Here is a 21,301-nt window from a genome sequence, read left to right on the forward strand (position 1 = left end):
TCCTGTTTGGTATGTGCCCAAACTAAATCTCCCCAACATGCTCCAGCAGGGAAACTCCTTCCCGTGCCTCAGCTTCCCTGGTCTCATCTGTCCCATTGACTTTGTCACTGATGTCCCCTCCTCTGATGGTTTTACCACCCTTTTGGTGGCTGTGGATAGATTCTCTAAATCCTGCTGTTTTATCCTTCTCTCTGGTCTCCAGGTCGCTGAGGCAATGTTCCCGCAGGTCTTCCAGCACTATGTCCTTCCGGAGGACATCGTCTCCAATCGTGGCCCCCAAATCACGTCATGGAGAAGCTAGGAGTCACGGTCAGCCTCACTTCCGGGTACCAGCCTTAGTCTAATGGGCAGATAGAGAAGATAAACCAGGATCTGAGGAGGTCCCTGAGGAGTCACTGCCAGGACTGGCAAGGGGAGTGGGCCCGATTCATTCCCTGGGCGGAGTATGCTCAGAAATCATTGCGCAACTCCTCCACCGGACTGACTCCTTTAAAGTGTGTTCTGGGCTATCATCCAGCCCAGTCTCTGTGGACCCAGAGCCAGACCAAATCTCCTGCAGTGGACAAGTGGTTCAGGTGAGCAGAAGAGGTTTGGAACAATGCCCAAGTGAGGCTCCAGCGTGCCGTCCGCCGCCAGAAGGACCAAGCAGATCACCACCGCAGTGAGTTTCCCATGTTCCATCCTGGAGATCTGGAACCCCACCAGGAACCTCCCACTCCGCCTGTCCTGTAAGACACTGAGCCCCCAGTTCGTGGGGGCAGTTCAAGGTCCTCCGGAGGGTCAACGAGGATCTCACTCACCATTCACTGCTACATCTACTCCCACTTACCTCGACTTAGAAGAGTTCCAGTGTCGTGTTGAATAGTCATAGTCAGCTAGCTAACATAGCATCTCTCTGTTTGAGCAGGGTGTTTGAGTAGGCTAAATAAGCTAGCTGCATTTGCTAGCTAAGTCAGTGAAACTGAAAAAAATGACTCTCTCTCTCTCTTGCTACTTTGTTAAAAACTGTTAAACTATTGTCTTTCTCTCTCTTTGAGCCAGCTTCTCACCACATTTTATGAACTACAGTGCTAGCTAGCAGTAGCTTATGCTTTCAGCACTAGATTAATTATCTGATCCTTTGATTGGGTGGACAACATCTCAGTTCAAGCTGCAAGAGCTCTGATAGGTTGGTGGCGGACATCCTCCAGAAGTTGTCACAGTTACTGTGTAAGTCTATGGAAGGGGGTGAGAACAATGAGCCTCCTAAGTTATGTACTGATGGAACAGTAGTGGAGAGGGTAGTAAGTTTTAAGTTCCTCGGCATACACATCACAGACAAACTGAATTGGTCCACTCACACAGACAGCATCGTGAAGGTTGGAGCAGCAGCGCCTCGACAACCTCAGGAGGCTGAAGAAATTTGGCTTGTCACCAAAAACACTCACAAACTTCTACAGATGCACAATCGAGAGCATCCTGTCGGACTGTATCACCGCCTGGTACGGCAACTGCACCGCCCACAACCACAGGGCTCTCCAGAGGGTAGTGAGGTCTGCACAACGCATCACCGGGGGAAAACTGCCTGCCCTCCAGGACACCTACAGCACCCGATGTCACAGGAAGGCCATAAAGATCATCAAGGACAACAACCACCCGAGCAACTGCCTGTTCACCCCGCTATCATCCAGAAGGCGAGGTCAGTACAGGTGCATTAAAGCTGGGGCCGAGAGACTGAAAAACAGCTTCTATCTCAAGGCCATCAGACTGTTAAACAGCCACCACTAACATTGAGTGGCTGCTGCCAACACACTGTCAATGACACTGACTCTACTCCAGCCACTTTAATAATGGGAATTGATGGAAATTGATGTCAAATATATCACTAGCCACTTTAAACAATGCTACTTAATATAATGTTTACATACCCTACATTATTCATCTCATATGTATATGTATACTGTACTCTATATCATCTACTGCATCTTTATGTAATACATGTATCACTAGCCACTTTAACTATGCCACTTTGTTTACATACTCATCTCATATGTATATACTGTACTCGATACCATCTACTGTATCTTGCCTATGCCGCTCTGTACCATCACTCATTCATATATCTTTATGTACATATTCTTCATCCCTTTACACTGTGTATAAGACAGTAGTTTTGGAATTGTTAGTTAGATTACTTGTTGGTTATTACTGCATTGTCGGAACTAGAAGCACAAGCATTTCGCTACACTCGCATTAACATCTGCTAACCATGTGTATGTGACAAATACATTTGATTTTGATTTGATTTGAAGTCAATGTAACCCAGAGGAGGACAGAAGCTAGCTGTCCTCCGGCTACATCATGGTGCTACCCTGCAGAGTGATATTGAGGCTACTGTAGACCATTGCAAAACAGTGTATTTTGATTAGGTTTGCAAAATTCCAGGAACTTTCAATAAATTCCCAGGATTTCCCGTGCAGGTGCACACCATAGAGATTTCACCAATCAATCATTCCAGAATGTGTTCTGTGGTGTTGATAAATGAAGCCAAGACAACGGCAGCATTTTTTTGTGTTTGTTACAAATCTTTAATAGGGAACATGTATCTGATCTCAGTCTAAATTAAAAACTGCGTTTTCAGAGTTGTTTTTGTCAATTCAATTCAGTCCATATAATACAACTGATTTTATATAAATAAAACTTTTACAACATAGAAAAAAATAAGAACATGCCAAAAAAATTGTCTTCAACGACATATTGTGTAAACTATTACAATATAAATAATAAAGGAGAGCCTCACCACTCTAGGAGCTCAGATGTCCAACGTTTCGACAGCCAAGCCGTCTTCATCAGGGTATAATCACTGCGGGATGACTCGTTTATATAGTGTCAAAAGACACAGGTGTCTGTAATCGTGGCCATTAAACTATTAAAATAACAACGTTTTTGAAACAACTAAGTATATATTGTGGACATGTACAAGGTTGATAATAGTTAACAATAGTTATCATAATGAATGAAATGTGTTGTAGACTAATACATCTTTATAATGTAATGGATATAAGTCAGTTTACTGTGAAACCAGCTTTAGGAACTCTGTTGTCATGGCTACGGGGCCAGTCTGTGCTGCTCGCTCAGTGTCATGTTTAGAGTTGGTACGAGTGCTATCCGATCTGGGTCCAGGCTCCCCTAATCCCACAGAATCCTCATAGCCCCCCCCCTCTCATCGACGGGCCACTTTCAGGGCCGAGGGGTGAACGTTACACAGAATCCTCATAGCCCCCCCCCCTCTCATCGACGGGCCACCTTCAGAGCCGAGGGGTGAACGTTACAAATGTCAAACCACTGTTCCTCCACCTTCCTGTGTGGCAGCAGGCCGTTGCGTGGCAGCAGGCCGTTGCGTGGCAGCGCCGGTCTCCTCCAGCGGTCTCTGCTCCTCCCCACCACCCTCCAGAACTGTGTATCTTTGAACAGGAAGACAGCGTTGTGCGTGTAGGAGAAGTAGGCGGCGTCTATGCTACCGTCCGGGTGATCCCCAGACACTACTGCTGGGAACACAGCGGTGATCTTCCTGGGGAAGCCTGGGGACACGCGGGTGGCTGTCACGTCGAACACATACACCTGTTGGAACACCTTTACATGTTTAGATGACAGGAGGAGGAAGTAAAGAACTGTTGAAAGATGTAAACGAGGCAGGTGATAAATGTACTAAACAACAAGATGGTAAATGTTCAGTTTATCAAAACAAACAACTCCGATGGGGATTTTCTGCGGAACACAATATTTTACAACTGATTCAGCCATTTTTTTCCCTCCTCTTTTTCCACTTGGATATAATTGGGAAATATTAAAGGAGGAATGTTTAAACTCTGAGGGGAATAATGTAGCTCTTTACTGAACCGTTTTCATGGTGGTTTTCTGCTGAGGAACATTTCAAATGTATCATTTGCTTTTAAAATCTCTAAACACTTTACATTTAAACAACCAAATCAAGCAGATAAATGAAAAATAAAACAGGAAGGAGATTAATAAAGAATATTAAACATAAATCTACAATATGTTAATGACATGTTAATGACAATGGCTAATCAACAATATGTTAATGACACATGGCTAATCAACAATATGTTAATGACATATGTCAAATCAACAATATGTTAATGACATATGGCTAATCAACAATATGTTAATGACATATGTCAAATCAACAATATGTTAATGACATATGTCAAATCAACAATATGTTAATGACATATGTCAAATCAACAATATGTTAATGACATATGTCAAATCAACAATATGTTAATGACATATGTCAAATCAACAATATGTTAATGACATATGTCAAATCAACAATATGTTAATGACATATGTCAAATCAACAATATGTTAATGACATATGTCAAATCAACAATATGTTAATGACATATGTCAAATCAACAATATGTTAATGACATGTTAATGACATATGGCTAATCAACAATATGTTAATGACATGTTAATGACATATGTCAAATCAACAATATGTTAATGACATATGTCAAATCAACAATGTGTTAATGACATATGTCAAATCAACAATATGTTAATGACATATGTCAAATCAACAATATGTTAATGACATATGTCAAATCAACAATATGTTAATGACATATGTCAAATCAACAATATGTTAATGACATATGTCAAATCAACAATATGTTAATGACATATGTCAAATCAACAATATGTTAATGACATATGTCAAATCAACAATATGTTAATGACATATGTCAAATCAACAATATGTTAATGACATATGTCAAATCAACAATATGTTAATGACATGTCAAATCAACAATATGTTAATGACATGTTAATGACATATGTCAAATCAACAATATGTTAATGACATATGTCAAATCAACAATATGTTAATGACATATGTCAAATCAACAATATGTTAATGACATATGTCAAATCAACAATATGTTAATGACATATGTCAAATCAACAATATGTTAATGACATATGTCAAATCAACAATATGTTAATGACATGTCAAATCAACAATATGTTAATGACATATGGCTAATTAACAATATGTTAATGACTTACATAGGTGCCCTTGAAGAAGTAGATGTGATAGTCCCTCCTGTCATAGAAGGCTGTGTCTATAGGACTGGGCACCCCTGGGAACCCCTCAGAGATGAGTCTAGGGTAGAGGTGTCCCTCAGGGTCCACTGTAAACACCTGGTCATTGTCATCGTCATACCTCCAGTACTGGGTGCCTAGTGTACACAAGGAGATATTCATAAAAATGTATTTATTCAACTTCTACAGATATTTTCATAACAGAGATAATTTCAAATCGCTTAAAAAAACTAAACTAACAAGAGTAAATTAAAACAGCCATATGATAGAGTAGGTCTGGACTACGATTTACAGCCAGAGTTAACGTCAAGAGGGAGACTCAAGCCTCCTACAGATGGAGACACAGTCAAAGGGAGACTCAAGCCTCCTACAGATGGAAACACAGTCAAGAGGGAGACTCAAGCCTCCTACAGATGGAGACACAGTCAAGAGGGAGACTCAAGCCGCTAACAGATGGAAACACAGTCAAGAGGGAGACTCAAGCCTCCTACAGATGGAAACACAGTCAAGAGGGAGACTCAAGCCTCCTAACAGATGGAGACACAGTCAAGAGGGAGACTCAAGCCTCCTAACAGATGGAGACACAGTCAAGAGGGAGACTCAAGCCTCCTACAGATGGAGACACAGTCAAGAGGGAGACTCAAGCCTCCTACAGATGGAACCACAGTCAAGAGGGAGACTCAAGCCTCCTAACAGATGGAACCACAGTCAAAGGGAGACTCAAGCCTCCTACAGATGGAACACAGTCAAGAGGGAGACTCAAGCCTCCTAACAGATGGAGACACAGTCAAGAGGGAGACTCAAGCCTCCTACAGATGGAGACACAGTCAAGAGGGAGACTCAAGCCTCCTACAGATGGAAACACAGTCAAGAGGGAGACTCAAGCCTCCTACAGATGGAGACACAGTCAAGAGGGAGACTCAAGCCTCCTACAGATGGAGACACAGTCAAGAGGGAGACTCAAGCCTCCTACAGATGGAGACACAGTCAAGAGGGAGACTCAAGCCTCCTACAGATGGAACCACAGTCAAGAGGGAGACTCAAGCCTCTAACAGATGGAACCACAGTCAAGAGGGAGACTCAAGCCTCTAACAGATGGAGACACAGTCAAGAGGGAGACTCAAGCCTCTAACAGATGGAGACACAGTCAAGAGGGAGACTCAAGCCTCTAACAGATGGAGACACAGTCAAGAGGGAGACTCAAGCCTCTAACAGATGGAGACACATTCAAGAGGGAGACTCAAGCCCCCTAATGATGGAAACACAGTCAAGAGGGAGACTCAAGCCTCTAACAGATGGAACCACAGTCAAGAGGGAGACTCAAGCCTCTAACAGATGGAGACACAGTCAAGAGGGAGACTCAAGTCTTTAACAGATGGAGACACATTCAAGAGGGAGACTCAAGCCCCCTAATGATGGAAACACAGTCAAGAGGGAGACTCAAGCCCCCTAATGATGGAAACACAGTCAAGAGGGAGACTTAAGCCCCCTAATGATGGAAACACAGTCAAGAGGGAGACTCAAGCCCCCTAATGATGGAAACACAGTCAAGAGGGAGACTTAAGCCCCCTAATGATGGAAACACAGTCAAGAGGGAGACTTAAGCCCCCTAATGATGGAAACACAGTCAAGAGGGAGACTCAAGCCCCCTAATGATGGAAACACAGTCAAGAGGGAGACTTAAGCCCCCTAATGATGGAAACACAGTCAAGAGGGAGACTCAAGCCCCCTAATGATGGAACCACAGTCAAGAGGGAGACTCAAGTCTTTAACAGATGGAACCACAGTCAAGAGGGAGACTCAAGCCTCTAACAGATGGAGCCACGGTCAAGAGAGAGAGAGACAGAGACAGAGACAGAGACAGAGAGAGACAGACAGACAGACAGACAGACAGACAGACAGACAGACAGACAGACAGACAGACAGACAGACAGACAGACAGACAGACAGACAGACAGACAGACAGGTTTACTCTAGTCAGTTCCATTACCTTTAAAGAAGTAGACAGCATCAGTGTTCCTGTTCCACACGTGCACACATGCGTCTACCCCGTCAGGGGGTATGCCGTGCCAGCCCACCTGAAGAGCCACCGGGTCACCATAGCGGGTTCGGTTGGTCCTGTCCTCATACAGAGAGAGGAATGATTTCAACCCTTGCAATGAAGAACCATATATTTACGTGCGTTTTGAAAAATCCAGATATTTATGTTTATATTTTGGGGGGAATGTTTATACAACATAATGAATGTAATTGTACATACACTACATGACCAAAAGTATGTGGACACGTGCATCTTATTACATAATCATGGGCATTAATATGGAGTTGGTCCCTCCCTTTGCAGCTCCACTCTTCTGGGAAGACTTTCCACTAGATGTTGGAACATTGCTGCGGGGACTGACTTCCATTCAGCCACAAGAGCATTAGTGAGGTCTGGGGCACTGATGTTGGGCGATTAGGCCTGGCTCGCATTCGGCCTTCCAATTCAACCCAAAGGTGTTCAATGGGGTTGAGGTCAGGGCAGGCCAGTCAACTTCTTCCCACCGATGTCGACAAACCATTTCTGTATGGACCTTGCTTTGTGCACGGCGGCAGGGTAGCCTAGTGGTTAGAGCGTTGGACTAGTAACCGGAAGGTTGCAAGTTCAAACCCCCGAGTTGACAAGGTACAAATCTGTCGTTCTGCCCCTGAACAGGCAGTTAACCCACTGTTCCTAGGCTGTCATTGAACATAAGAATTTGTTCTTAACTGACTTGCCTCGTTAAATAAAGGTCAAATAAAAAATGCCATGCTGAAACAGGAATCGGGCCTTCCCCAAACTGTTGCCACTAGGCTACATTGGAAGAGCGGAATCATTGTATGCTGTAGCGTTAAGATTTTCCTTGACTGGAACTAAGGGGCCCAAACCATGAAAGACAGCCCCAGACCATTATTCCTCCTCCACCAAACTTTACAGTGGGCACTATGCATTGGGGCAGGTAGCGTTCTTCTGGCATCTGCCAAACCCAGATTCGTCCGTCAGACTGCCAGATGGTGAAGTGTGATTCATCACTCCAGAGAATGTGTTTCCACTGCTCTAGATTCCAATGGCGGTCAGCTTTACACCACTCCAGCCGACGCTTGACATTGCACATGGTGATCTTAGGCTTGTGTGCGGCTGCTCGGCCATGGAAACCCATTTCATGAAGCTCCCGACTAACAGTTCTTGTGCTGACGTTGCTTCCAGAGGCAATTTGGAACTCGGTTGTGAGTGTTGCAACCCGAGGACAGACGATTTTTACGTGCTTCAGCACTCGCTGGTCTCGTTCTGTGAGCTTGTGTGGCCTACCACTTTGCGGCTTAGCATTGTTGCTCCTAGACGTTTCCACTTCACAATAACAGACCTCAAGTTGACACATGATTCCATATGTGCTATTTCATAGTGTTGATGTCTTCACTATTATTCTACAATATAGAAAATAGTACAAATAAAGAAAAATCTTGAATGAGTAGGTGTTCTGGAACTTTTGACTGGTACTATATAAATAAATATTTCAACCTCTTTTCCATACTGTTTATAATGACGATTTAAGTCTATCTCATTGTTTTCAAAATGCACATATATTGTTGTTGGTCTGTAGGAATTCATTGACACACACCCAAAGTCGTTGAAGAGGTGCTGACTAACGGAAAGGTAAACTTTAAGATTGTGATTATTTGTCTGTTTTTACCTGTTCTCATAGAGCCAGTACCAGCCGTCCCTCATGAAGTAGGTGTTGAAACGAATCACCACCTCACCGTACTGGGTTCTCTCCTTCCTGATCCAGTCAAACACTGTGTTGAACTGACCCTTACAGTCCCCTAGAGGGAAACAGACCAGACTGTTGAACCGTACTGGATTCTCTCCTTCCTGATCCAGTCAAACACTGTGTTGAACTGACCCTTACAGCCCCCTAGAGGGAAACAGACCAGACTGTTGAACCGTACTGGATTCTCTCCTTCCTGATCCAGTCAAACACTGTGTTGAACTGACCCTTACAGCCCCCTAGAGGGAAACAGACCAGACTGTTGAACCTTACAGCCCCCTAGAGGGAAACAGACCAGACTGTTGAACCTTACAGCCCCCTAGAGGGAAACAGACCAGACTGTTGAACCTTACAGCCCCCTAGAGGAAACAGACCAGACTGTTGAACCTTACAGCCCCCAGAGGGAAACAGACCAGACTGTTGAACCTTACAGCCCCCTAGAGGGAAACAGACCAGACTGTTGAACCTTACAGCCCCCTAGAGGGAAACAGACCAGACTGTTGAACTTACAGCCCCCTAGAGCCAGACAACAGACCAGACTGTTGAACCCAGCCCCCAGAGGGAAACAGACCAGACTGTTGAACCTTACAGGTAGAGGGAAACACCAGACTGTTGACCCTTACAGTAGAGGGAAACAGACCAGACTGTTGAACCTTACAGCCCCCAGAGGGAAACAGACCAGACTGTTCCAGACCAGACTGTTGAACCTTACAGCCCCCAGAGGGAAACAGACCAGACTGTTGAACCTTACAGCCCCCAGAGGGAAACAGACCAGACTGTTGAACCTTACAGCCCCCAGAGGGAAACAGACCAGACTGTTGAACCTTACAGCCCCCTAGAGGGAAACAGACCAGACTGTTGAACCTTACAGCCCCCTAGAGGGAAACAGACCAGACTGTTGAACCTTACAGCCCCCTAGAGGGAAACAGACCAGACTGTTGAACCAGACTGTTGAACCTTACAGCCCCCTAGAGGGAAACAGACCAGACTGTTGAACCTTACAGCCCCCAGAGGGAAACAGACCAGGTTGAACCTTGAACACAGCCCCCTAGAGGGAAACAGACCAGACTGTTGAACCTTACAGCCCCCAGAGGGAAACAGACCAGACTGTTGAACCTTACAGCCCCCAGAGGGAAACAGACCAGACTGTTGAACCTTACAGCCCCCTAGAGGGAAACAGACCAGACTGTTGAACCTTACAGCCCCCTAGAGGGAAACAGACCAGACTGTTGAACCTTACAGCCCCCTAGAGGGAAACAGACCAGACTGTTGAACCTTACAGCCCCCTAGAGGGAAACAGACCAGACTGTTGAACCTTACAGCCCCCTAGAGGGAAACAGACCAGACTGTTGAACCTTACAGCCCCCTAGAGGGAAACAGACCAGACTGTTGAACCTTACAGCCCCCCAGAGGGAAACAGACCAGACAAACAGATGGAAGAGGAGTTGACAGATAGCCAGGTAGCCAGACAGCCAGCCAGATGGTAGGTGGACAGGTATAGGTAGGTAGGTGGGTAGGTAAGTAGGTAGACAGGTGTAGGTAGGTAGGCAGGTAGGTAGGTAGGTAGGTAGGTAGACAGGTGTAGGTAGGTAGGTAGGTAGGTAGGTAGGTAGGTAGGTAGGTAGGTAGGTAGGTAGGTAGGTAGGTAGGTAGACAGGTAGGTAGGTAGGTAGGTAGGTAGACAGGTGTAGGTAGGTAGGTAGACAGGTGTAGGCAGGTAGATAGGTAGGCAGGTAGACAGGTGTAGGTAGGTAGGCAGGTGTAGGTAGGTAGACAGGTGTTGGTAGGTAGGCAGGTAGTATATTCCTATTTCGTCCACTAGGTGGTACTGTTTCCACAACTTTCACATACAGTGGCTCTGTCCTACCATAGAGGTGCTGTATGGACTTCCTGTCCATCCAGTTGATCTCGAAGCCTGATTCCTGGGGCAGGTAACTGGGTTGCATAATGGAACCAGTCCTGTAGATGTGAGGCAGGCCCAGGACGTGGCCTATCTCATGCACTGCCACCTGACGGGTGGGAAAACAACGGTGGTATTCAGGGTTAATTACATTTGACTAAATTACAGGTGCAATTAGGGCTAAGTACCTTGCTCAAGGGCACACTGACAGAGTTTTCACCTCGTCGACTTGGGGACTCAAACTATTAACTTTTCAGTTACTGGCCCAAACACTAGGCTACCTGTCTCCTACCTGATGGTGCTCACTCAGCCCGGACATTTAACCACTAGGCTACCTGATGGTGCTCACTCAGCCCGGACATTCAACCACTAGGCTACCTGATAGTGCTCACTCAGCCATGACATTTAACCACTAGGCTACCTGATAGTGCTCAATCAGCTCTGACATTTAACCACTAGGCTACCTGATAGTGCTCACTCAGCCCTGACATTTAACCACTAGGCTACCTGTCTCCTACCTGATAGTTCTCACTCAGCCCTGACATTTAACCACTAGGCTACCTGATAGTGCTCACTCAGCCCTGACATTTAACCACTAGGCTACCTGATGGTGCTCACTCAGCCCTGACATTTAACCACTAGGCTACCTGTCTCCTACCTGATAGTTCTCACTCAGCCCTGACATTTAACCACTAGGCTACCTGATGGTGCTCACTCAGCCCTGACATTTAACCACTAGGCTACCTGTCTCCTACCTGGTAGTGCTCACTCAGCCCTGACATTTAACCACTAGGCTACCTGATAGTTCTCACTCAGCCCTGACATTTAACCACGAGGCTACCTTCTCACTCAGCCCTGTTTAACCACTAGGCTACCTGTCTACCTGATAGTGCTCACTCAGCCCTGACATTTAACCACTAGGCTACCTGTCTCCTACCTGACAGTGCTCACTCAGCCCTGAAAAAAATAAAAAATATATATTTTCATTGAAAACTCAGAAAAGATGACAAACATTTTGGTTACTTGTCTGTTAGACAAAATAAGTCAAATAGAATAAAAACATACATCTGACCAGTGGTGGAAAAAGTACCCAAAGTAAAGATACCTAAACTTGTCTCCTACCTGATAGTTCTCACTCAGCCCTGACATTTAACCACTAGGCTACCTGTCTCCTACCTGATAGTGCTCACTCAGCCCTGACATTTAACCACTAGGCTACCTGTCTCCTACCTGATAGTGCTCACTCAGCCCTGACATTTAACCACTAGGCTACCTGTCTCCTACCTGATAGTTCTCACTCAGCCCTGACATTTAACCACTAGGCTACCTGTCTCCTACCTGATAGTGCTCACTCAGCCCTGACATTTAACCACTAGGCTACCTGATAGTGCTCACTCAGCCCTGACATTTAACCACTAGGCTACCTGATAGTGCTCACTCAGCCCTGACATTTAACCACTAGGCTACCTGATAGTGCTCACTCAGCCCTGACATTTAACCACTAGGCTACCTGTCTCCTACCTGATAGTGCTCACTCAGCCCTGACATTTAACCACTAGGCTACCTGATAGTTCTCACTCAGCCCTGACATTTAACCACTAGGCTACCTGATGGTGCTCACTCAGCCCTGACATTTAACCACTAGGCTACCTGATGGTGCTCCTCAGCCCTGACATTTAACCACTAGGCTACCTGTCTCCTACCTGATAGTGCTCACTCATTTGCTCACACAGATATAGCATAATGAAAGCCCTGACATTTAACCACTCAGGCTACCTGTCTCCTACCTGATAGTTCTCACTCAGCCCTGACATTTAACCACTAGGCTACCTGTCTCCTACCTGATAGTTCTCACTCAGCCCTGACATTTAACCACTAGGCTACCTGTCTCCTACCTGATAGTGCTCACTCAGCCCTGACATTTAACCACTAGGCTACCTGTCTCCTACCTGATAGTTCTCACTCAGCCCTGACATTTAACCACGAGGCTACCTGTCTCCTACCTGATAGTGCTCACTCAGCCCTGACATTTAACCACTAGGCTACCTGATCCTACCTGATAGTTCTCACTCAGCCCTGACATTTAACCACTAGGCTACCTGATCCTACCTGATAGTGCTCACTCAGCCCTGACATTTAACCACTAGGCTACCTGATCCTACCTGATAGTTCTCACTCAGCCCTGACATTTAACCACGAGGCTACCTGTCTCCTACCTGATAGTGCTCACTCAGCCCTGACATTTAACCACAGGCTACCTGTCTCCTACCTGATAGTTCTCACTCAGCCCTGACATTTAACCACTAGGCTACCTGATCCTACCTGATAGTTCTCACTCAGCCCTGACATTTAACCACTAGGCTACCTGATCCTACCTGATAGTGCTCACTCAGCCCTGACATTCAACCACTAGGCTACCTGATAGTGCTCACTCAGCCCTGACATTCAACCACTAGGCTACCTGATGGTGCTCACTCAGCCCTGACATTTAACCACTAGGCTACCTGAAGGTGCTCACTCAGCCCTGACATTTAACCACTAGGCTACCTGTCTCCTACCTGATAGTTCTCACTCAGCCCTCAGGTTTCCTGGGTTTTCTAATATTTACATGAATGTAATTTGTCTTATAAATGAACACAGGGAAGGCAGGCAGGTACATCACAAATCACAAGTCCATCAGATATTACAGATAACCATCATGTTTGAATCAAAACATCCTGTCCCACACTCACTTTGAGCAGGCTGATTCCACTGCCAGTGTTAGGTGCAGTAAAATGTTCATCGTCATCAAAGTGAATGTCTCCCAGGAACCAGGCGTGAGCAAACTCTCGTCCAGTACCATCGAACTTCTGATTGCATCCCAAGTGTCTCCCTGCATGGTTGAAACACAACGAAAAGGACACACTATCTATCGTCATTGCCTCTACAAAATGTAAAGATATAACATTTTTAAAAATAACCATTTCCAGGGAAGATATAGCATAATGAAAGCCTGGTCTGTGATCTGCTTGTGCTGTCCTACCAGCTGACAACAAGACAGCATATACAGGTCTGGGACCAGGCTAGAGTAGATGCAATTTGTTCATAACATTCAATTCATCCCAAATACACAGGTAATATTGTCTAAACCTAGGCATGTGAGACGAGACTGGGTACCAGTCTGTTTTTGTGGACATTCCAGTCCTTGTACTTTGTGTCATTGCATTACAGGGACTGGTAAGGACCGGTATGTGAGTAGAAATGGACTGGTGCCCAGGCTAAAACGAGACCCACCTGTGCCAAAACCCAGTTTGATGTCTACATCCGCCAGGGGAGAGGATGTGTCCTCTATAAACTCCAGGGGAGACACCTCGCTCCACATTCTGAAGGCCAGGCTGATGATGTGTCTCTGGTCCTGTATGGTCAGCTGACTGCTGTAACCCTCTCCTAGACATGAACAAAGGCCAGCACACATTCTGTTGAATATGACAAGGCCTTATAGTAACCCTCACCTATCAGCCTCATAGTAACCCTCACCTATCAGCCTCATAGTAACCCTCACCTATCAGCCTCATAGTAACTCTTACCTATCAGCCTCATAATAACACTCACCTATCAGCCTCATAGTAACACTCACCTATCAGCCTCATAGTAACCCTCACCTATCAGCCTCATAATAACCCTCACCTATCAGCCTCACAGTAACCCTCACCTATCAGCCTCATAGTAACCCTCACCTATCAGCCTCATAGTAACCCTCACCATCGCCTCATAGTAACCCTCAACCATCAGCCTCATAGTAACCCTCACATATCAGTCTCATTGTAACCCTCACCTATCAGTCTCATAGTAACCCTCATAGTAACACCTATCAGCCTCATAGTAACCCTCACCTATCAGTAACCCTCACCTATCAGCCTCATAGTAACCCTCACCTATCAGCCTCATAGTAACCCTCACCTATCAGCCTCATAGTAACCCTCACCTCAGCCTCAATAACCCTCACCTATCATCATAGTAACCCTCACCTATCAGCCTCATAGTAACCCTCACCTATCAGCCTCATAGTAACCCTCAACCATCAGCCTCATAGTAACCCTCACCTATCAGCCTCATTGTAACCCTCACCTATCAGTCTCATAGTAACCCTCACCTATCAGCCTCATAGTAACCCTCACCTATCAGCCTCATAGTAACCCTCACCTATCAGCCTCATAGTAACCCTCACCTATCAGCCTCATAGTAACCCTCACCTATCAGCCTCATAGTAACCCTCACCTATCAGCCTCATAGTAACCCTCACCTATCAGCCTCATAATAACCCTCACCTATCAGCCTCATAGTAACCCTCACCTATCAGTATCATAGTAACCCTCACCTATCAGCCTCATAGTAACCCTCACCTATCAGCCTCATAGTAACCCTCACCTATCAGCCTCATAGTAACCCTCACCTATCAGCCTCATAGTAACCCTCATCAGTAACCCTCACCTATCAGCCTCATAGTAACCCTCACCTATCAGCCTCAGTAACCCTCACCTATCCCTCCTCAGCCTAGTAACCCTCCTCACCTATCACCCTCACCTATCAGCCTCATAGTAACCCTCACCTATCAGCCTCATAGTAACCCTCACCTATCAGTCACCATCAGTAACCCTCACCTATCAGCCTCATAGTAACCCTCTCAGCCTCATAGTAACCCTCACCTATCAGCCTCATAATAACCCTCACCTATCAGTCTCATAGTAACTCTCACCTATCAGTATCATAGTAACCCTCACCTATCAGCCTCATAGTAACCCTCACCTATCAGCCTCATAGTAACCCTCACCCATCAGCCTCATAATAACCCTCACCTATCAGCCTCATAATAACCCTCGCCTATCAGCCTCATAGTAACCCTCACCTATCAGTCTCATAGTAACTCTCACCTATCAGCCTCCACTTCAGCACCATTTTGGAGAATGCCATGTTTCCCCATGCACGTCTCCCCACATGTCTCTTCTGCCTCCGCTTGGACAGCAGTGAGGCCACGCGGTTCTGATGCTGATGAGGTCTGTCAGTAGCAGTGGTAGTAAGAGGGCTCTGATGAGGTCTGTCAGTAGCAGTGGTAGGAGGAGGCCTCTGATGAGGTCTGTCAGTAGCAGTGGTAGGAGAGGGGCTCCGATGAGGTCTGTCGGTAGCAGTGGTAGGAGGAGGGCTCCGATGAGGTCTGTCGGTAGCAGTGGTAGGAAAAGGGCTCCGATGAGGTCTGTCAGTAGCAGTGGTAGGAGGAGGGCTCTGATGAGGTCTGTCGGTAGCAGTGGTAGGAGGAGGGCTCTGATGAGGTCTGTCAGTAGCAGTGGTAGTAAGAGGGCTCCGATGAGGTCTGTCAGTAGCAGTGGTAGGAGGAGGCCTCTGATGAGGTCTGTCAGAAGCAGTGGTAGGAGGAGGGCTCTGATGAGGTCTGTCATTAGCAGTGGTAGGAGGAGGGCTCTGATGAGGTCTGTCGGTAGCAGTGGTAGGAGGAAGGCTCTGATGAGGTCTGTCAGTAGCAGTGGTAGGAGGAGGGCTCTGATGAGGTCTGTCAGTAGCAGTGGTAGGAGGAGGGCTCTGATGAGGTCTGTCAGTAGCAGTGGTAGGAGGAGGCCTCTGATGAGGTCTGTCAGTAGCAGTGGTAGGAGGAGGGCTCTGATGAGGTCTGTCAGTAGCAGTGGTAGGAGGAGGGCTCTCTGATGAGGTCTGTCAGTAGCAGTGGTAGGAGGAGGGCTCTTATGAGATCTGTCAGTAGCAGTGGTAGGAGGAGGGCTCTGATGAGGTCTATCAGTAGCAGTGATAGGAGGAGGGCTCTGACGCTGATGAGGTCTGTCAGTAGCAGTGGTAGGAGGAGGCCTCTGATGAGGTCTGTCAGTACCAGTGGTAGGAGGAGGGCTCTGATGAGGTCTGTCAGTAGCAGTGGTAGGAGGAGGCCTCTGATGAGGTCTGTCAGTAGCAGTGGTAGGAGGAGGGCTCTGATGAGGTCTGTCAGTAGCAGTGGTAGGAGGAGGGGTTCTGATGAGGTCTGTCAGTAGCAGTGGTAGGAGGAGGGCTCTGATGAGGTCTGTCAGTAGCAGTGGTAGGAAAAGGGCTCTGATGAGGTCTGTCAGTAGCAGTGGTAGGAGGAGGCCTCCGATGAGGTCTGTCAGTAGCAGTGGTAGGAGGAGGCCTCTGATGAGGTCTGTCAGTAGCAGTGGTAGGAGGAGGGCTCTGATGAGGTCTGTCAGTAGCAGTGGTCGGAGGACGGCTCTGATGAGGTCTGTCAGTAGCAGTGGTCGGAGGAGGCCTCTGATGAGGTCTGTCAGTAGCAGTGGTAGGAGGAGGGCTCTGATGAGGTCTGTCAGTAGCAGTGGTAGGAGGAGGGCTCCGATGAGGTCTGTCAGTAGCAGTGGTAGGAGGAGGCCTCTGATGAGGTCTGTCAGTAGCAGTGGTAGGAGGAGGGCTCTGATGAGGTCTGTCAGTAGCAGTGGTAGGAGGAGGGCTCTCTGATGAGGTCTGTCAGTAGCAGTGGTAGGAGGAGGCCTCTGATGAGGTCTGTCAGTACCAGTGGTAGGAGGAGGGCTCTGATGAGGTCTGTCAGTAGCAGTAGTAGGAGGAGGGCTCTGATGAGGTCTGTCAGTAGCAGTGATAGGAGGAGGGCTCTGATGAGGTCTGTCAGTAGCAGTGGTAGGAGGAGGCCTCCGATGAGGTCTGTCAGTAGCAGTGGTAGGAGGAGGCCTCTGATGAGGTCTGTCAGTAGCAGTGGTAGGAGGAGGGCTCTGATGAGGTCTGTCAGTAGCAGTGGTAGGAGGAGGGCTCTGATGAGGTCTGTCAGTAGCAGTGGTAGGAGGAGGCCTCTGATGAGGTCTGTCAGTAGCAGTGGTAGGAGGAGGGCTCTGATGAGGTCTGTCAGTAGCAGTGGTAGGAGGAGGGCTCTGATGAGGTCTGTCAGTAGCAGTGGTAGGAGGAGGCCTCTGATGAGGTCTGTCAGTAGCAGTGGTAGGAGGAGGCCTCTGATGAGGTCTGTCAGTAGCAGTGGTAGGAGGACGGCTCTGATGAGGTCTGTCAGTAGCAGTGGTAGGAGGAGGGCTCTGATGAGGTCTGTCAGTAGCAGTGGTAGGAGGAGGGCTCTGATGAGGTCTGTCAGTAGCAGTGGTAGGGTCGTTCCCTGTGTGACTGTGTGCATTGCTGTTATTCTCTGTGTTGTTTATAGCAGAATCATTGAGAGTATCACCGACTGGGTCGTAGTATTCTGTTGTGCTACTGGCAGATATATCATCTTTGTAGGTACTGACAGTGCTATTAAAAATGTCACTGAATGAATTGTCAACCTCTGTATAGTTTCCATCAGTGCCATTAGAAAGGTCAGCGAATATGTTATTGTCCACTGGGTAATCAGTAGCAGAGCCATTTAAAACACCACTGAATGTTTTGTTAGAGTATTCTGAGGTGTCTGTGTTCTTAGTTAGCCAGGTGGCGGTGTTGATACCAAGTGCTGAGCTGGTGGAGTCGTGTACTTCATCAGTAGCATCATCCGTCTCCTTATCCGGGACCCCACACCTTGGCTTGTTCATGGCAGCCTTGGTGGCGTCGTCAAACCGCCCTGTGACAGACAGGCCGGACACCATCTGGAAGTCTCTGAGAGCTGAGATGAAGGCTTGGCTTTCAGTGGGATTTGGAGAGTCTTCGTCATCATCATCATCATCATCAGTCTCTGCACGTGACAACGATGAGTCTCCCTCCTGTATCCCAGATAGGTCTTCCTCCCCGGGAAAGTCTTCATCGTTAGAAATGCCTGTTGATTGGTCAAACTGGAGCTCCTCCCAGTTCACCGGTCTTATGAAGCCGTACCTTGAGAGAAATAGCTGGAAATATGGCATGTTGTTAAAACAGCTGGTAGAACTAACACCTCTAGAACATCTAACAGGAAATAACCTAGTCTGGGCATCAGTCTGTTTAGATAACATTCCTCTAGTCTGGGTACCAGTCTGTTTAGATAACATTCCTCTAGTCTGGGTACCAGTCTGTTTAGATAACAATCCACTCGTCTAGGTACCAGTCTGTTTAGATAACATTCCACTAGTCTGGCTACCAGTTTAAGATGATCTACTTCCTATCCAAATCTTCTCTTTTATTATCTATTATGTAAAGGATGATCTACTTCCTATCCAGATCTTGTATTTTATTATCTATGATCTAAGTTGTCTACTTCCTATCCAGATCTTGTCTTGTATGATCTATTATCTAAGTTGTCTACTTCCTATCCAGATCTTGTATTTTATTATCTATGATCTAAGTTGTCTACTTCCTATCCAGATCTTGTATTTTATTATCTATGATCTATGTTGTCTACTTCCTATCCAGATCTTGTATTTTATTATCTGTGATCTAAGTTGTCTACTTCCTATCCAGATCCAGAGGGTCTGATGCAGTTGCTAGAGGAGCTGGATTACCTCGCGGCATTGGACGACGATGGGAACCTATCAGAGATCGGGATCATAATCTCTGAGTTGCCATTGGATGCTCAGATGGCCAAGGCTCTGCTGGCGTCCTGTGAGTTTGATTGTGTGAACGAGATGGTGACCATCGCAGCTATGCTATCAGGTATGTAGTTTACACTCCTACAACCTTTGGCTCATTTGATTCTATTTGATTCCCTCAGGGTGGATTGTACCAACATGGATTAACTCTTAAACTGGGTTTAATCAAGGTTTATCTAGTAATGTTTTTGCACTGAACCTTAAACCTCGTTTTCAATAATCATAGTTCAATCTAATCCTTCTTCTACACTAAATTTAATTTAGAACTCAGACCAAGATCAAATGTAATCTTGTTGCTCCATTGTTTTAAAAACTAATTTAAATTCAGTTTTGGGATTAAATCTAAACTGACACTGTTTGAATGCATAAAATATCAGTGTGAATCATTTGTATGTCCTTTATTTTCTTTGTGATTAACAATTTTATCTCCTGTGGTTTATCAAGTTCGTTAAACTCAACTATCCAGATAAATAATTTGACAGATAAATGCAATTAATTTCATCCTTAGCCTGAAGTGAAAAGTCACTTTGCTGACTAGGCTAGCAATGACCAGTGCTGGTTTGTTTCCATAGAACTACAACATATTTACATGGTGAATCCATTAGGACACGTATCACTGATCATAGTTTAGTGATTTAACCTTAGATGAACTAATCCAGTCTTAAAATTAAGTGGTGCAACACATTTACAAAGTCTCGATTAGGTCTAATCTAAGATTGATTTAAATCATGTTGGTGCAACACACCCTCCGTGTCTTGTAATGGGGTTAAACCCTCACGCTTATGTTTACATCCATAACGCCTTTATAACCACTACTGAAGATAGTAGAATATCCATCATAAGCAGTCTTAACCATTATGGACAACTACATCGGGCATCCTTGACCTTTTGAATGTATAATCTGCCAGACAGTATAATCTGCCAGACAGTATGCCAGACAGTATAATCTGCCAGACAGTATAATCTACTATATGGACATAGTCTAGTCTCTGACCTTTTGGATGTTTAATCTGCCAGACAGTATAATCTGCCAGACAGTATGCCAGACAGTATAATCTGCCATATATTGAATAGCTGAACATCACATTTGCACCTAATAAAATAGTGATTACTTGGAGAGAAAATAAAAGTGTTACCTCTGCAGTATCCTGGTCTGTTATGAGCTCAGCCTGGTGAGAGGAGGGGATCTCTAGGTCGGAATGATCCCGACTGTGGAAGAGTTTCTCTGCATCAGTGGAGCCAATGTTGGTCAACAACAATACATTTATCAACTGGAGTAAAATCAGCATCGTGGTTTGTTGCGGTGTGTCTTGACACGGGTCAGTTTGATGATGGCGAGAGAGAGAGAGGGAGATAATGACCCACTGAAGAGTGAAATCATGTCCTCAACCAAAATGTAAAGGCTCTTTTCCAAAGTTACGCCCTTTAAAACGTGACACACTTTGAAGTTTTACAGAGTATCGACACTTCAATAAAGTAGACCTATAGAGATGGCCTATGACTCGCATTACGCACTCAGCTGCGAAAGGTAAACAAACACCTCTAAAGCGGCTGCTAAATTAAAAATGTCCGCCAACTGTGTGCCTAACGCTTCCCTGGTTACTAATGGATACTGGTTACTAATGGATACGGAGCGGTCTTAACCGTTGGCATTTCAGCCCGGACAGTAAGGGGCGGGAAAACAGCCACGCGACTCCCGCCCAGGAACACACCTGGTTGGAACGCATGGCGCGCGTCTCTCCCCCTCAGATGGATTTATTCAGTTTAAAAAAAAACGGCCATAAATAAAAATCAATAAATCACCATTTCAACATATTGTTAGAGCTGTGCACTAATTGTTCACTATTTAATTTTTTATAATTAAATTAATATTTTTCAATTCTCAAAGTATGCTCATTTTTATATATATATATATATATATATTTTTTTTTTATTTTTTTTATTTATTTATTTAACCTTTATTTAACTAGGCAAGTCAGAAGAAATTCTTA

At 45.7% G+C, this 21,301-nt stretch overlaps 1 protein-coding gene across 2 annotated transcripts; it reads right to left on the minus strand.

Annotated features, from left to right (window-relative positions):
• Window positions 1-2,527: 2,527 nt before the first annotated feature.
• Window positions 2,528-21,190, minus strand: mmp21 (matrix metallopeptidase 21). Of its 2 annotated transcripts, XM_042316978.1 has the most exons (10): window positions 20,447-21,189; window positions 17,957-18,635; window positions 15,708-15,830; window positions 14,071-14,223; window positions 13,530-13,669; window positions 10,765-10,906; window positions 8,823-8,952; window positions 7,103-7,230; window positions 5,077-5,249; window positions 2,528-3,600 (listed from the first exon to the last, which is right to left on the minus strand). In XM_042316978.1, exons 1-10 carry the CDS (start codon window positions 20,597-20,599, stop codon window positions 3,271-3,273), a joined length of 2,151 nt encoding a protein of 716 aa, XP_042172912.1. In that variant the 5' UTR covers window positions 20,600-21,189; the 3' UTR covers window positions 2,528-3,270. The 2 variants fall into 2 exon arrangements, with proteins under 2 accessions (XP_042172912.1, XP_042172911.1); XM_042316977.1 differs by lacking the exons at window positions 2,528-3,600; window positions 5,077-5,249; window positions 7,103-7,230; ... (1 more) ...; window positions 10,765-10,906; window positions 13,530-13,669 and having other exon boundaries at window positions 14,092-14,223; window positions 15,708-18,635; window positions 20,447-21,190.
• Between the last annotated feature and the right edge of the window lie 111 nt (window positions 21,191-21,301).

The sequence above is a fragment of the Oncorhynchus tshawytscha genome, unplaced genomic scaffold, assembly GCF_018296145.1.
Source record: "Oncorhynchus tshawytscha isolate Ot180627B unplaced genomic scaffold, Otsh_v2.0 Un_contig_2580_pilon_pilon, whole genome shotgun sequence".
Lineage (NCBI taxonomy): Eukaryota > Metazoa > Chordata > Actinopteri > Salmoniformes > Salmonidae > Oncorhynchus > Oncorhynchus tshawytscha.

Bases quoted from the DNA above. Each gene is read 5' to 3' on its own strand.
- mmp21 (XM_042316977.1), bottom strand. From the start codon at position 20,599: ATGCTGATTTTACTCCAGTTGATAAATGTATTGTTGTTGACCAACATT. The intron at 18,636-20,446 runs GTAACACTTTTA...CCATATTTCCAG, and splicing joins CAGACCAGGATACTGCAGAG to CTATTTCTCTCAAGGTACGG.